This window comes from Seriola dumerili, unplaced genomic scaffold, assembly GCF_002260705.1.
Source record: "Seriola dumerili isolate Sdu_G_001 unplaced genomic scaffold, Sdu_1.0 BDQW01000216.1, whole genome shotgun sequence".
In the NCBI taxonomy this organism is placed as follows: domain Eukaryota; kingdom Metazoa; phylum Chordata; class Actinopteri; order Carangiformes; family Carangidae; genus Seriola; species Seriola dumerili.
Window position 1 is genome coordinate 2,788,177 of NW_019174471.1, and position 16,798 is coordinate 2,804,974.

Sequence of the window (16,798 nt, forward strand, 5' to 3'; positions counted from 1 at the left end):
AGATGTATGCCTATTGAAAGTCGAACATTGCAAAATATATTATATACTAATAAAATGCAGGTGTTAATTGTTACTATATACTATACTATATATTCTGTAAGTATAATCCCTGTATCCATAGTAGAACATTCCTTAGTTTAAGCGTATTTTAAAAGATGTTCATGTAACGTATTTCAGCTCATGCTACTAAATAAATTACTTAAACAGTAAGTTGTTAGTTGTCAGTACTTCTCTGAGTTGTGGAGCCTCCCTGTGGCCTTTTTTGGTCACTGCATGGAAACATGCATAGAGGTAATTGTTTACATTTTCTTGTTTCTCCTCTTCATAGTATCCACAGTTACTACCACTGAGCTAGAACGACATCTGTCACTGTCATGATGAAATAAGCGATAACAGGGTTTTCATGAGAGCAGAAACTCTCAACTCTCAAAAGCACAGGTGTTACTAATAACATTAACTATGGCTCCGTTCTGTTCAGGTGCTACACTACACCATGGCAGTGTGACAGTGAGCCAGCATGAACAATACCAGCACCACCGCAATGGAATTCAGCCATCGTTAATTATATTATTTACACCTGTGCTTTTCCTGATGTGACCTGTCAAAATGTCTCCAGTATAAATAAATGCAACTGTTTATTGTTTGTGTATGAATGACTACAATTTGTTTATTTCCTTCCTCTGGTAATTATTTCTAGTCTAATATATATACTCTGATATATGCTCGCTCTGTGTGGTATTTCTATGGATCATATAATATAGAAAAGAAAAATAATGACTTGCCCACACTTGCACTGGTAGGCTTTACTGTGACCATGAGAACTGCCTGTTATCTTGGACAATATGAGCCCTGTATGTTAGAAATATGGTTTTGAGTCGTTTGTCCTCACTAATGCTGCTCCACTGAGCCACCCAGTGGCAGAAATAGAAAACTACAGACACAGTTAACAGCTGGCTGAGAGCCTGTTACTACTGTTTGATTATTATTAGTCACATCAGATTGTTTTATCTGCTACCTGTAAATGGTTAAATCTGTGCCTCTTTCTATCAGGCCACACTTTATAAAGGGTTTATAAGTTGTAAATAATGATATCATCAATGGTTAATACATTGCTTATTAGCGTTCTACAGATCAATTATGACCCATTAATAAGAGCAAATTTTGGGTTTGCTGGTTGTAAAAAACTAATTTTGCTGATCCTCATGTAAACCACTCTCGTGGACTGTTTGACCTCTGAGGTCCTGGGAACCAGCTGCACAACATCTGGATCAGAATTACTTTATTAACACATCTTTAACATTCATAAGTGCAGATCTGATGGACTGTTAGAAAGTGATCTCTTTATTAATGATTTATTAACATTTATTACTGCAGATGTGTTGACTTATTGACTTATTTACACTGTGAATCATTTTAAGTTAATTAAACTTAGAGACATATGTTCCCCTGCTGCCTTCAAAATGTGAGTTCACTGAACTTAGGTCGAATACTTAGTTCAACATCCTCCTCATCATTAAGTTGAATCAACAGTCAGTTCAGACTTGTTTTCCTTCTACATGCTCTGAGTTTAAAGAGTTGGTTCTTCATTTGACATGAAGAACTTCCACCTTCCAGTCAGTACAAAGACAACATGAAGGCTGCTCCCAGTGATTATGTGCATGGATGTAGGGAGTGAATTCAACACTAACTTTCATCTTGGTGGTAGGCAGTGTTCACATTTAAGACCCATAACAAGTTTACATCATATCTGTTTTCTTCAAACAACGAGAAAGGAGTCTCTGGAGAGTTAAAACTCTCAAACAATGCATGATGGGAAGTCTGCTAATACGCTACTTTTGTCTCTTTAAAAAATCCAAATCAAAGGTCAAAAGAATAACTCATGTTCATAAGTTCTATAGAAGTCTGAATTAACTTTAAATTAAGAAAATGTACATATTTGCATTAAGTTAATGAGAAAAAGTAGTTGAGATCTTTTACAAAGAATGTCAAAACACCACAGGGATGTTTCACACAGAGAGCACAGTTGCTCTTATTAAAAGCTTATAACTAATCTATAGCATTAGTAAATTACTTATTAACCATTAACAATCCATTCATTCCAATATGAAGCCTTTATAGAAGGTACCTATTACCTAGTGTTAGTTACAGCTAAATGATAATATTTTATCCGGTGATACACTGAGCACTTTATTAAAACTGTGTTACTTTATAGCTCTAAATCACTTCACCTACACAAATAAATGATGGATGATGCTTTGTCTCTTGTTTACTCGAGTGATTAGCTAATTAATGCAAAGCATTGCCATGCAAAGCTTTTGGTTCAAGTAGTTTTAAGAGAGATAAAAAGGATGTAGCGGGGTTGCTGGGTTACAAATCTCTTGTAGTTAATTGTGTGTGAAGGATATGCAGCCAAATGATGTTACGAGTCTAATTTGCTTGTTTATGATAATGGAGACTAAGCATCGCTGCTGTTTATATAACATGAACTAATAATTTAAGACAAATATCATCACAAATAATTTGTTGTTATTCTGTACTTCTGTTCTCACATTCTGAGCTGCGACATACAGTAAATTAAACTATAAATGAACTAATTCTCATCAGACTAATTTTTAGTTAATGTCCTTTCAAAATAAAATAACAACAGTTTAGGATGTGGCTTTACTTGGAAAAGAAAAGAAAAAAAAATCAGTGAAAATGAAGACGAAGCCTAATTTCACCTAATGATAGGCCAACATGAATCCCAGCCAAGCCACTGCGTGTAGCTCACATCAGCTTCTCGTTAGTGGTCAGCACCCGCCCTTCGCTCCACGCCATCATTTTCACCACAGTTTACCACTCTAATAGGTGGGGAGTCCTCACATTAGAGACTTCACTGGAGTTGCTTCCATCTGCTCAGAGATCTGGACATAAATACTCACTATTTATTGCTTTGTAATTAATAAATAATCAAATAAATGCTCAGCCTCCTTCATATGAAGACACTGTTTATTTGTATCTTTGGAAAGCGATGGCTGTGAGACAGACACTAGACAAAATCTTCTTGTTTACATCACTGTCTTGCTGTATTGGTGCTTTCACATTAACTGATGCAGAAAACAGATTTAGTTTCAAAGAGCTGCTTGCGGGGTTCGCTGTTTAACCCTTACAGCACGGCTGTGATGTAGATCTGCCTGGAAATAGGAAAAGAAAAATGTTTCAGACTCTAGATCACAACAAATATTCTCTTTTCTTTTTTAAGGCCTTGCTGTTTATTCATTTTTTTTTCCTACAACAGCAAATTACAGAAGCAGTATTGAAAATAAAAGTCTTATTTTTCTTATTCTTGTAAAAAAAAAACAAAAATCTGCACAAAATTGAATGACAGTACAAAACGAAGCGTTAATATGCCATGTAAATGGAGGGGCAGGGACATTACTGTTGGAAAATCTATTATGCCTTTTTCAATAATGAAAACATCTCAATATCTTTACATTTCAGAATTATATCACATAATCTGAAACTATATATATAAAAAGATGAAAGAAATGAACACCTGTTTTTTGTGTTTTTGACTTTCTTCTGTTTTTTTTGTTTTTTTTTGCAAATGAATGCTATAAACACATAAACCTCTTAAATATATTTATCAGTGCAACATCGTTTCTTTTGAGTCCACGCTACAGTATCCTTTTTCTCTAGTTTAGCACACATCGCTGGAGCTACAGTCTTCTATAGCTGAAAGCGCAGACGGACAGTGGGGAGGTTGAAATGAACAAGCGGAGAATGTGTTCACCACGGCACCAAAAATACAATGCACACGGATGTAAAAGACGTAACTGATCTCAGGATCAAGTTTTTGATTGTTTGATTGTGGTGCAGAAAAACCACTGAGTTCCAGGTCCCACGGGCCCCTTGTGTCCTGATACTGGAAATCTCACACGGAGTTCACTCAGAGTTCCCCTTATAGTGTGTAATGGTGGGATTGTCCCATCCATCCATCTGCAAAACAAACTAAGAGTCTCAACAGAGATTTTTGAAGAGTTCACACTGAGGTGACATTTGCACATCTTTCAAGCTTAAAAAGAGATAGAAAAACAGACACATTGCTCCTCTCTACATGTCCCATCATCCCCCTGGGGAGTTTCTCTCCAGGGGCTCTGACAGGGCGAAGCAGGTAGTCAGTTCTTTTGTGACTGATGACCATTGGTGAACTGAATAGTTGTGTACTGGTGAGAACCCCCCCAGTGAACAGGAAGGGGGTGACCATCCTTTGGTAAAGCCACGGAGGGAGGCCAGGTGACCTGATTCAGGTGACGCCACTCGATCCCCCCCGCTGTACCAGTGTCCTGTCCTAATGACATCAGCTCTGACATCACAACGTTTATGGCTGCTACACGTGAAACACGTAAAACTCTTTGCGGCCCCACCAAGAGGCCTTAAGCTACAATACAGCATGTGAACAATACAAACTGGGTTTAATCATGAGACACGTTTGTCTGGCTAAAGTAACGATAGCACCATTCTTCAGTTAGTGTTGTAACCCCCTCGTTTTATAGGCTCCTATCATGAGGGAGTCGGAAACAAAGTGCATTCAAGCTGCATTGTCCAGATAGCACTTCTTCAGTGAACAATCCACAGTGATGTTTGGAGGTGAGTTAATTGAGTTTTCAGCTAAAAGAAAGCAATGATGATTGTTGGGTTTTTTTATTTTTTGGTATGCTGGCAGACATTTCATAATTTCACCACCTCCTTCCACATGAGTGTGTTTGTTTGAAGCTCTGTGAAAAATTCTGGTGACCCGTCAAACTCACAGAGGAGGTATGATGAAGAAATGAGAGAGTGCCAAGAGTTCATTATGTCAGCTTCTTTTTTTTTTTTGTTACCGTTTGACTCATTCGTTCTTCGGTGGTTTTTTCGTGAAGTGGGTGTTTCAGATTCGTGACAGATGGCTTGAATGCACATTGAAATCGCTGTAACATCAGCATCACACAAATCTTGCTCGTCTGAGCAACGTAATCTAAAATGAAAAAGACCATAACACTGCACCTTCCACAAAACAGTCAGGAGATTGTATTTACACACACACAAACCCATGAAAAAAGGGATACTGCAGCTTTTTTCCTTTTTACTTTCTTTAAAAAGGGCAATAAAATATATTAAAACTTATTTACAGTGTGTTTTTTGGACAGAAAACAACAACAAAACAAAACAAAGCGCTGTGATAGATTGTTTTCCTGTTTGGCAGGTATTTATAAGAGAATGTACCCCTGTTTCCTGTCATCATAACTGAAGCCATGTACAGTAAAAATATCAACAGAGGAGGCGAACCGAAATGTACTAAAGGCACTGTCAGAACCATACATTGCCATGAATGGGACCCTCACTTTAGAGTGACAGGGGTCAAAGGGGGAGGGTACATGTTTCAGGGTCCTGGGTTATGGGCACACCCTGTATGCCACACCACGGGGCAAATCTACAGTTTTGCCGGTTATGGTTCATTTAAGATTTTGATACGTCTCTTTCAAAAGTTGAAAATAAACAAACAGCCTTCATGAACTGATGAGGAAAAAAAAAAACATTTCTTTCCCAGAAAACGATAAATACTTTAAACATTATTAATAAATTGGTCTCAACACCAGCATCCGATTGTAAAAATGAATGAAAATCAAAATAGAAAATTAAAATATCATCTAAATCATCTGTACATATTTTTTTTCTGTATTTTATTTGTACACAGTGTCCCCTACTGGTGGGTTCTTTTTACTGCAGCTCCTGAGAAAAGCGTGGATCAGTCCAAACCTCCCACTGGGTCCTGAACCTGTCCCTCATCCAGTGAGTTGAGGGGTGTTGGCAGTCCTTTGAGCTTACCTACTCGCGCATAGGCGAGAGGATATGCCTACAGCCAGTCTTGTGCACGCTCTGCACGTCATACAGTCACACTAATGCACTCAGCCCCATCTCAAGCCTCCGAGTATGAGCTCTGTACATTGAGTTTGTCCTTCTTTAGCTTCACACCGTCCACTAGCTCAAAGTTATAGTTCTCCAGGGCTGATAAGTTCCTGTCCGACATGCCTCCGTGTGAGCAAGCGCAGTACAACACCACGCCGCAGATGGCACCCAGGAAGACCCCCAGGGCGGACATGGCAATGATAGTGATGAGGATGGGGTCGAGCGTCTTCAGCATGTTGCCCGCCCCGCTGATCTGGTTGGTCTCCACAAACACGGGGTATTCAGTGATGTCCTCAACTGCGGGGGAGAGAGGAGGAGAATGAGGTGTGAGAACATACAGAAAACTGAAGGGTTTTTGTTCGTTTTGTCAGGTTCCTAAAAAAATCCTCCACGTGAAACGACTTACGGATTTCATTGAAGCTATCCTCTGGCAGCATGGGCTCAGTGGGCACGTCAGGATCTGCTCAAAAAGAAATTCTGAATGAATACAATGCCGAAAGATAACTGCATATAGTCATATTTCAGATCAAGAGCTGAATGGAGGTATTCTGACTGCGAACACCAAAAGCCTCACCTTTACAGTCCGTCATGCTGAGCCCATTGAGAACCTTAATGTCATCCACAGCAATGTCTCCCCAGCTCTTTCTCTCCACCAGACCTTCGATCACCACCTTGAAAAAAAACAATAAAACACAGAGTGACTTTTCAAATACCTTTAGCTTGAACGCCCCAGTAGAGAGAGAGCGCAGGTAGAGTGGTAAGTGCCCAAACAAGTTACCGGCTGGAAGGTAGCGCCAGTTTCAATTGTGAAATTCATGAGAATTTTGATTTACCTGATAGGGTTTGTTGGTGCGAGGCACAAAGACACGACCTTCTCTCCAGCGGTTGCCCTGGTGACCGCTGACCGTCCACAGCAGGATGTCAGCCGGTCCGTCGACTGTCTGTTTGCGCTGTTTGATATGCAGCGTGCCGATGTGCGACCCGAACATGTGGTACCAAAAGGAAACGCACAGGTCTGAGTCCGGGGAGCTGACCACAGGGCTCACCAGCCGAGCCACCTCCGTCTCTTGGGGACCTGTTGCCAAGGTGTAGATGAAGTTCCCTGATCCACCTGTTGGATGAAAGAGCTCGTATTACACTGACAGAGAAAAGCTGTGAGACTGAAAGGAAAATGTGACTGTCAGCGTGTCTGAGCTCTCACCTGTGTGATCCATGTTGGGGCCCGTGTTGAGGGTGGGGGTGCCACTGGACTGGATCTGCCACCTAGAGCCAGTGTCCTCTGATGTCCACCTGCAGAAGGACGGGTCATTGGCCCAACCGAAGTCACAGGCAAACCACAGAAAATCTGCAAATATATTAAAGACAGGTCAAGATCATGTGTGAGAGGGGGATCCGATTTCAACATCCTCCTTATCACAAAAGGAGAATTTGCCAGGAGCGCTGGGCTTTACCCACACAGTGACCTGAGGGCATGTCATGATTTGACTGCAGGCTACACTTTGGGGGCTTAATCCACTCGACCTGACTAAGTTCAAGCACTAGAGGGCAGCAAAGATCTGCAGGACATAAAGCTTCGACTCCCACAGCTGGGGGACATAAAAACAGCTTCAGTAACTCAGGAGGGAGGAAAAGACCGGGAAAGAAGACAAGTTACGACTCTGACATGAGAAAGAGAGTGAACTGTCAGCGCAGACCTCATGTAGACCTTATATCTTGGCTGTAATGATAACTTTTAATGAATGTAACAGGCGACATAAAGAAAGGTATGGAGGGACATTAAGACCAGGCACAGCACAAAGATGGGCGCAGGGGAAGAGGAGGATGGGGTCTGAACACGGTGTCCGGTTGAGAAAGCAACATTCAGAGCAACCCACAGAGAGCTGAGGATTTTAATGAGAGTAGGGACTTGAGGTTTGAAGACAGCTATGGTAACAGCGCCAGGGCCCCATTCCAACAATGCAATCCCCCATGGACACACGCCGCGCTGAAGAAGTCTCCGTGGAAGCAAAAAAATGTGTGGGAGCTCGGGCTTTTCAAACCGGATAAATAAAGAGTCCTAGGGAACACAAGGGAGTGAGGTGCTTAGGATGTTATCCACAGTCTTAAACTCCAGCAGTAGATGCCTTTAGAGATACAATTAGGTGGTTCTCCAAATGACAGAATAGATGAGCCAATATTCCCTTTAATAATGGGAAGGTTTTAACTAGCTTCTGCAGGCAACGACGCTATTTACCCATTAAACACAGGAGATGGAATTCCCATGTGGAGCCGCATTTCAGACGCCAAGCCACTTTTTTCATAGAGAAATCCCATTCCCAATTAAAACAACTTTGGAATTTTTTTTTTTTGTTCCATTCTTGGGAGGCTTCGACTGAGGCTACCGACCAGCTCTGGATAGATGAGCAGCCACATGACTCACTTGGTCATGTCAAGAGAAAAGAAAAAAGGGACTTTTTCTTGCAGAATACCAACGGCAACAACATCCTGTGTGAGATTAGGGTGCACGGCACGCACATACCCACTCAAACACGGACACACGCATATAAACAGAACTGATTAGCATGCATGGTTTGAGGCTCTTGAAATGAAAAGTCAGACAGATAAGTGTTTATCCGCAGACACTTGGTTCTGTTCATATACACACAAATATGCATGCACACACCTGCACCTCAGCTCTCATCTATTATAGTGGCTGGTGCCCCAGCAGACTGCAGACAGACCACAGAGCCAGCTGATGGAGTGAAGGGGGCTGGGTGGAGCCTATGGCCCATTAGCCAAGGTCAGACTGGGGCACAGCCTCTCAGCTGGCTGCTGCCTCATCAACCTGCTATAGGAGACAGCGCTACGCTATGTGTGTGTGCGTGTCTGTGCATGTGGCCCCAAAGCACACTTAATTTCCTGTGGTCATTTGCATTGTGCTTTCCTGTTTTATGTGTGTGTGTGTTTAGTGTGAGTCAGTGTTGGCCCAGTGATTAGTGATTATGCTGAGAAGGCAGCAGCAGAGCACCAGTACTAATCATCAGCTAGCCCCGCATCACACAACCTCCCTCACCCTGTCAGCAGGAGCCTCTCAGGGCCATATCATCGGCTTTAATAACAGACACACATCAGAGGAGAGAAGCCGCCTCGAGCTTCATTCATTAACTGAGGTACGCTTCTTGATACATCTATGCAAATTAATTCACAAAAAACCCAGAGAAGTTTAATATTTACTCTATATTTCGACTTTCTGACCTGTGATATTTAAAGGCATTATGTTCAGTGCTTGGTGAGATGTGCAATCTGCTCACCTGGGACGGTATCCACTTCAGCAGTAGTGGTCTCTGGCATCATGGTACCACCTGTCACAACACATTAGCATAGTTAGCCTCGTCTGGCTAAAGAAGGTTTCTTCTCATGTAACTGCACCCATGCATTCATGTATCCATGCTAACTACTATTAGCTAAACAACACATGCCTAGTCTTTAATCAGTTCTAACAAGGGCCCTTCCTCTGTGTATCTACCAGGAAGCACTTAGATAATACTCTCACAACACGTGACTGAGGCGGTGCCATGCTCATCATTGGAGACTGCTGGTTAATGGGGGGTGCAGGCAGCAGTGCAGTGTCAGAGACTTACTGGGTTAGTGGGAAATTAGGCCAAGAGGAGTAAGTGGAAAAGAAGGTGCAGGAGGACAAGGCAAGTGAGAGATGAAAGAAAGGAGAGAGGCAGCAGATGCTCACTGTTGGTTGGTTTAGACGCAGGTGTGTGCAGATGTGCACGTTTGGCGCAAGCGTGATAATGCGCTCCTGTGGCAGAGGTGGGCTTAAGAGGGGACAGATTGACAAGGGAGGAGGGATCTACAGGTGCAGCTAATTAGAGCTGAGTGCATGCACGTGCGCTTGCAAATGTGCACAGTAGATGGCAGATTAGCCGCGGTATCAAATCAAAACTGTGGTGGCGAGCGGCGAAGCCAGGGGAAAGTGGCAGTGGCATCGAAATCGACGGGAGCAGATCAAGTCTGAGCCATTACAGAAGGGGGGAGGGGTTGGGATGGGGGTGGTTGCAGTCTCATGAGGGCGATGTTAGCACCTGTCACATCGTAGTCATCACCTGTGCCGCTGTGGCAGCTCGCCTGGTCGTCGTCACACTCATCCGACGGAGTAGTGCCCGGGACCAGTGTGGTGGGCGGGAGAGTAGGAGCTGTAGAGATGAAGAAGAGAGACAGCAGACAGTGGAGATTACATTATAAATTAAACACAGATAATTATTTAGGAGCTGGAGGGGATGATCTTAACGGCTTTGTGATTTCATTCCCATTTAAAAGCAAACCATCATCATCTTCTTGTTCAGAGAAGGAAAGCTCCTGCATTAAATTACATTCCTATTGTTTAGTCCGATCACTGTCTGATCATGTTTTAACCACTAATGACACTGAGATTTAGAGGGAAGACACTGCAGGGTTTGGAATTACATGACATCCGTTTGGCAGACGCTTTTGTCCAAAGCAGCGCACGATAAAAGCATTTACAGGCACGAGCTGTAGATTTGGTCTGACAAAGTGGGTTTTCAGCTGCTTTAATGGTTAAAACAGAAAATAGAAAAGAAAAACAGTAATATGTAAACACAATCTCTGCCCACAGTTACACACTGAGTTTCAATCTAGGCCTGAGCTATTAGCATCCCTCCTTTTATCAAGCTGTGGAGGTGTGGGTGTATAAATAGAGCTGAAGCTGAGGCACGGCGCTTTGGGCTTGGGCAGCTGTAGCTCAAAGATGCAGAAACAGGGCTTGGGATTGGCTATAGGCAGGGCCTCTGGCTGCCATAGTGGCCTATCATTATGGCTCTGTTACACTTGGATGTGGGCAAGGCCCTAGATCCATGCCACACTCCACTGCCGCACAGCCGTCCTGCGGTGTGTATGTGTGTGTGTGTGTGTTTGTGTATTTGTGTGTGTTTACACTGACTGAGTAATGAATGGGCTTCCCCAGTGCAGAGGGAGGAAAAAGGAAAAGGAGAGAGAGAGAGAGAGAGAGCATTATGGCTCTGTTACACTTGGATGTGGGCAAGGCCCTAGATCCATGCCACACTCCACTGCCGCACAGCCGTCCTGCGGTGTGTATGTGTGTGTGTGTGTGTTTGTGTATTTGTGTGTGTTTACACTGACTGAGTAATGAATGGGCTTCCCCAGTGCAGAGGGAGGAAAAAGGAAAAGGAGAGAGAGAGAGAGAGAGAGAGAGAGAGAGAGAGAGAGAGAGAGAGAGAGAGTGAGGCATAGACAGATAGGGGCAAGCTGCTGGAAAAATGCATTTGTACAGTATCTGTGTTTGCGAGATTGTGAGTGTGTGTGTGCATGTGTGTGAACCAATACTCTTGCCTGCTCCCTGTGCAAGATGAAATATGAGGCAGATCAACCCCTGTCAGATTCAGGGTGGGGAAGGTCAGGGATGGGGTCAGCGCTGCGTCAGGGGAGCCTCTCACAGAAATGAGGATTTAGCCCTCCTACTATGCCTCCTTACACACACACACACTTGTACATACTAGTAAACGCACTTGTGTGTGTGCGTGATTGCGTTTACATGCCTGTAACCACATGTTTGGCAAGGTGATTGCGGTTGCTCTGTGTGTGTATATGTCTGTGTGAGTATGTGTGTGTTTGGTATTAACACTGAAAACAAGCATTATCATCTGACTAAAGCTCCCGATGGGAGTCCATGAGGCTTACAACCGAACGGGCCTCCCTGAAATCCAATATGTAAATCCACTTAGGGCTAACGCGCTGCACGTTCTCGTATCTCTGAGCTGTTTCTGAGCTACATCAGCTTTGAGAGACACAGATAAAGAGCAGGAAAAAAAATAGGGGTAATTTTAAAGATAGTGAAGTGTGCGCCATCCTTTGAAAGAAGAAAGACATGGGGGTTGGGAAGAGTGCGATGGGGGCCAGGCTGCTATAATCCCTACAGGGCCAGGTGGGCTTTCATTTGATCTCCTCTAGAAGTGGCCAGCTATGGGGGCAGCTTTGATGTAACAGGGAGACAAGACAACTGTCCCTTTTAGGGATAAAGAGCAGGAGCTGGACAGCTGTGGGCTCAACACAGGAAGCATCTTTAAATAACCAGGACTGTGGCAAAGGCACGAAGCGCAAGCAATGTCATTAGCTAGGATGATAGATGGCTCACCTGTGTGTGTCAAGACATGTCAGATGTGAACACGCGCTCTCTGTGTATGAATGTACTGAGCCTAGGCGTAAAGCCATTATGGCCATTATTATATATATGACTATAAATGTAAAGACGTAATCACCAATGGTAGTAATGTCACCACCAAGAGTGAAAATGTTATTACTGCGCTGGAACTGTCAGCAGAATAGACGAATAAATGAGTGATAACTTTTCCACCATTGGTAGAAGCATCATTTCTGCTGACAGAGAAATCACTTCCACAGGTAGAAATGTCGCCACCATGCACAGAAACGCCGCTGCTACTTGTCTTATTTGCACATTAGAATCAGAACTGGAGTGATATTTTAGACAGAACACAGAGAATGCAATAGATTTAAACAGATATCCTAACAGGGGGGTTCTTGTTTACCTTCGATCTCACAGCCCAGGAGCTCAAGCCGCAAGCCCATGCCAGCAGGAGTGGCCCTCTCTGGGTAAATCCTGATGAAACGGGTCAGCAGGGAATCCACCGTCCTCAGCTCAGGAGTGTCGTAGTTGCTATTCCCTTCAAATATCTGGAAGACGGACAGAGACAAGAGAGGGAAGAGTGAGTGAGTATCAGTATTGCTGATAATGTTACTGCTGGGCGTTCGGATCATACAGCTCTCCATAAGCAGATACCCCGAGGCAGACTCAATCCCTGCCTTCTGGAAAGCAGAAGTTGGTCATGTGCTGGGTAGGTGGAAAGAGATGATGTGAAAGAACAGAGGATGACCAGCTAGCTCTCATCTCGCTGACATCTAAAGCGCAGCTTAGGCATCTGACACATGGGGCCCAGTGGCAAAGACGGTGTGGCACACACCTCTGTCAAAGGCGACTTTTGGCTCCTTCAACTCTGCCTCAGATCCCCCGCAAGTGAAAAGAATAAATGAAGGGAAAAGAGGAGGATGTGGGGTGTGAAGGAAGCAAGCAAAGGAGGAGATAGAGGATTGATGGAAGTGGATTAATGGGTGTGATCATGTAAAAGGAGCCTGGTGCGCCTTAGATGCTGGGAACCTCTTAGACAGGGGGAGAGAGGCAGCTAACTAGGACAGGGGAGGGGGTATGGATCCTCCTCACTCCCTTCATAAATCAACCATCAGCCCATCTGGATCAGATTTATGCCCTGTCAGGGACGCTTGTAATTGGGGACAGGCTGTTGTAGCTCTTCTTGGGGGTGTGTGCGTGCCCGCGTATGTGCTCGTATATACATTTTGTTTGTGTGTAAGCGTGTGCATGCATTGAGCAAAGTGTCGGCATGTGTCTTCTGAGCGCGCAGTGACACTGGCAGATAAATCTTGAGCCACTTCTCTATGTTGTGCGTTCTTTTTCTGCCTCTTTCCTCTCCTGTTTTTTCCCTCGACTCTCTTCACCACCCCCCTCCTTTGTCTGTAGCGTGGTTTCACTATCCACTGAAAGGGGTTGAGCGGTGTGTGTCGTGCAGGAAACAAAGCAGGGAGAAAAAAACTGGGAAAGGACTCCAAGAGCCACAAGATGCTTATCCTAATGTGATTCAAAGCGCTGCCGAAATTGACTCGGAACGACTGCTGAATGACTCACAACTGCCAGGCGCAACGCTCTGCTGAAAATTGACTAAGTGCGTCATAATCGGAATCAATGTGCTGATGGATCCGAGAGAGATTTTTTAGAAGCATGTATTCAAATCAGTTTCCACAACTTAGAAGGTAAAACCTATCTTTTGGTTTGTGCTAGAAATCAAATCAAACCATCAATTCCAACCAATTCCCTTGAGAGAACTTTGCCGACACATCATGAATCTATTGAGGGTTCTTTGGTTACAGTTATGTCTCTAATTTGGGAGCAGAACCGAGCAAATATCCCAGTGATGTCTGACTTCCTCAAGCATTGCACAAAGTGAAGAAAAACCTCTCACCTTTGGCTTGTTCCCGGTGGTGTCCGACACCATCCTCCACTCGGAGCCGTTGTTGCTGTAGCCGAGGCGGAACTTCTTCATGAAGACTTTGTTCTCACGGTGCTTCCCTCCCTGGATGATCAACCCCTTGACCAGCTTCTCCTCGCCAAGATCCACCTGCAACCATTCGTTGGTGAAGGGCTGGGGCTGGGGCAGCAGGGTCCACCCCGTCCTGCTGGTCAGCAAGCGAGCATTCTCTGGTACCCAGCTCCGGTCTGTGTGGGAGGACGCGGTGATCTGGTTGTCGGTGATCAAGCCTGATACCATGCCCAGCATGCCCGAGCATGGGTACTCTGAAAGACAAAAGGGAAAGCAAAAGGCGCTCAGCTTTTTCATACAAACGAATGAAAACCTGCAGAGATGATGGGAACATACGCAACAAAAGACTTGATCTATATCCGAACGCTTGATGTTCAACATAATTTAGCACGCCACAAGTCAAGTTTGGTGAGTTTGAGGTTCATATAGGGGCAGCAGGGAGAGTGAAAGTCAAAGTGAGGAGGACAATTCCCCAAACCCTTTGTGATGTTATTATGATCTCTCCCTCTATTCTCTTTCTCCCTCTCTCTGCAGATCTCATGCATACTAATTCCTCTGCCTGAAGCGGTTGTCTCCAGGCAGCCAATTAAAACCCTCCTCTCGGTTGGTGCTTCCACCTCCTGCATTCTGGGAGCGCTTTTTCTTTTCATCTCCCTTATCCACCGCCTCCTCCCTCCATACACTCACATGTACTCGCGCACAAAAAAACACACTCTCTTTGTGTTTTATCTGCTGCTGCACTCATCTACCTTCTGCTCCACAGCTGTCAACATCTGTGGGCCTGTCTTTTAACACCTCATTGTTTCCTGTCCACATTCTCAAACTTTCTTCTCCTTTTATTCTTCTCTGATCTTGCCATCTTAACTCTCTATAGGTTTTAGCTTCTTTAGGTCCATCGCCCATTTGTTTCCTAAGAGAGATGGCTGTTTTCCTCACCCTCGCTTCTTCGTGACATCCCTTCATTTAAAGAGCTGAACAGGATAAAAACCTGTTGCTACAGCTTGCAGCCATTTGCATGCTTTAACCTGAATTTTTTTTTTTTTTTTTTTTACTTTCCACGTTTTTGACTTTGCATCACAGAAAAAGTAGCAGGATATCCTGCGTCATGCTTGCTAAGTTATTCTTGAGATCGTATCTAATGAAATGTTATAGACCTGATAAAGATTTCTCATTAGCAATGCTGTTTGAGCTCCAGTGCCAGTTTTTGTGTTTGACCCACCCCCTTTTGCATTTGGTCTTCATACAATATGACATTTTTTTTGTGTTAGACTCCTAAATTGAGGTTGGACATTACATTTTCAAGGCATCATTGTTACCATTGGATGCACCAGACTGCTCTGAAAGTAAGGAGACGCCGTAATTTTCAAGGTTTCAGTTGTTGTGAATTGTACATTGATTATTTTTAAAAAGACCACAATGACTAAAAAAGCTGAGTCCAATCCATCGATTCATATTCAACAAATTCACATTCATGCAACATTAGCATTCTTTGAAGCGTTATATAATGATGGTACAATTGTAGCTTAGCTTTAGCTTTCTGAAACACCTAAAGGAGTAAATTACACTGACACTGGTCGACCGGTTGCGATGTCCTTCTGCCTATCTTTGCCCACTTTTGCAGTGTGTGAAGCCAACTTAAATACACTGGAGTTTACAAAAGTTCCTCCATGCTGTAATCACCACCAGAAGTCAGACACTTAGCCGCTTGTATTAGGACTAAATCTTCCTTCTGTCTTTTCCTAACTTTCTTCCAACGCTCAATCCCAGGACACTGAGTCAGGGTCCTGTGGTAAGTAATAACATATTTACTATCTGGCTCCCACGGAGGGATAATTCTGGGCATTATTACATCCTCTGAGTCCGTATGAGACAAAGTGAGCACTGTATCGCTGCAGGACTGAATAGCGTAGCTGCATCTGGGAAAAGTGAGTGAAGATTTGGAGAACAAGGCTTCATTCAGACCGGTCTTTCTCTCTCTGGTTATCTGAAGCAGCTCCTATGCAGCCCTGTGGGACCATCTAGTCCTGCACTCTAGAAAATTGGAGCTCAAGGAACAAACGCTGGCGGTGCGGAAGCTTCTCGACTGTTTTCAGAGTTTTTCTCCCTCTTCCTTTCGTCTCTGGCCAATATCTGTTGGGGAGTGATCACAGCAGCTACGGCACTGCACACTGGCCATCTTTGAAGTGGGAGGATATGAGGGGAAGGTATATGTGTGTATTTGAGTGTGTGTGTGTGTGTGTGTGTGTGTGTGTGAGTGTGTCAATGGAGACTGATCTGAGTTTAGGCACTTGGGTGAACTCCCCGGGTCATCTGGAGCTGTTAATCAACTTCAGCTGCGATCATAGAAGCTGCAGAGATGGCATGCACGCTACGACACACCCAGAGGAACCAATACATGTGTGTGTTTGTGGACTGGATGTGTGGAGATGTTATCCATGCCTATGCGGGCCACATTTGGGGTTTGGGTGGAGCGTCAGCGGTTCATCACAGATATTTATACTCCATGGCGTATTTACCAACAACAGGGCGGTGGATCTTTTTATTAATGCGTAGCAGTTTGTATCAGCAGGGACACGCGACCATGATCTTTGAGGGAAAAACATCTTGGAACATTCTGGGGTTTAACTCCTCCCCTCCTCTGATGTCTGAATCGTGGTCTTGATATTTTAAAAAATGCACCCAAATTGTTTTAAGCAGCTCTACACTCGTGTTTAGGC

The 16,798-nt window shown here is 44.0% G+C and overlaps 1 protein-coding gene across 3 annotated transcripts in view; it reads right to left on the bottom strand.

Moving 5' to 3' along the window:
• Nucleotides 1-5,145: 5,145 nt before the first annotated feature.
• The window catches only part of nrp1 (neuropilin 1), a 58,598-nt gene continuing 46,945 nt past the window's right edge, over nucleotides 5,146-16,798 (bottom strand). Inside the window, exons 10-18 of one of the 3 annotated variants that reach the window (XM_022754009.1) lie at nucleotides 14,004-14,335; nucleotides 12,501-12,645; nucleotides 10,002-10,112; nucleotides 9,219-9,269; nucleotides 7,130-7,273; nucleotides 6,762-7,039; nucleotides 6,503-6,599; nucleotides 6,335-6,388; nucleotides 5,146-6,225 (exon numbers count right to left, since the gene is read on the bottom strand). In XM_022754009.1, coding sequence (XP_022609730.1) covers nucleotides 5,939-6,225; nucleotides 6,335-6,388; nucleotides 6,503-6,599; nucleotides 6,762-7,039; nucleotides 7,130-7,273; nucleotides 9,219-9,269; nucleotides 10,002-10,112; nucleotides 12,501-12,645; nucleotides 14,004-14,335 — 1,499 coding nt within the window. In that variant the 3' untranslated portion in view covers nucleotides 5,146-5,938. The remainder of the gene's footprint in view (nucleotides 6,226-6,334; nucleotides 6,389-6,502; nucleotides 6,600-6,761; nucleotides 7,040-7,129; nucleotides 7,274-9,218; nucleotides 9,270-10,001; nucleotides 10,113-12,500; nucleotides 12,646-14,003; nucleotides 14,336-16,798) is intronic. The other 2 variants (XM_022754010.1, XM_022754011.1) reach the window with 2 other exon arrangements.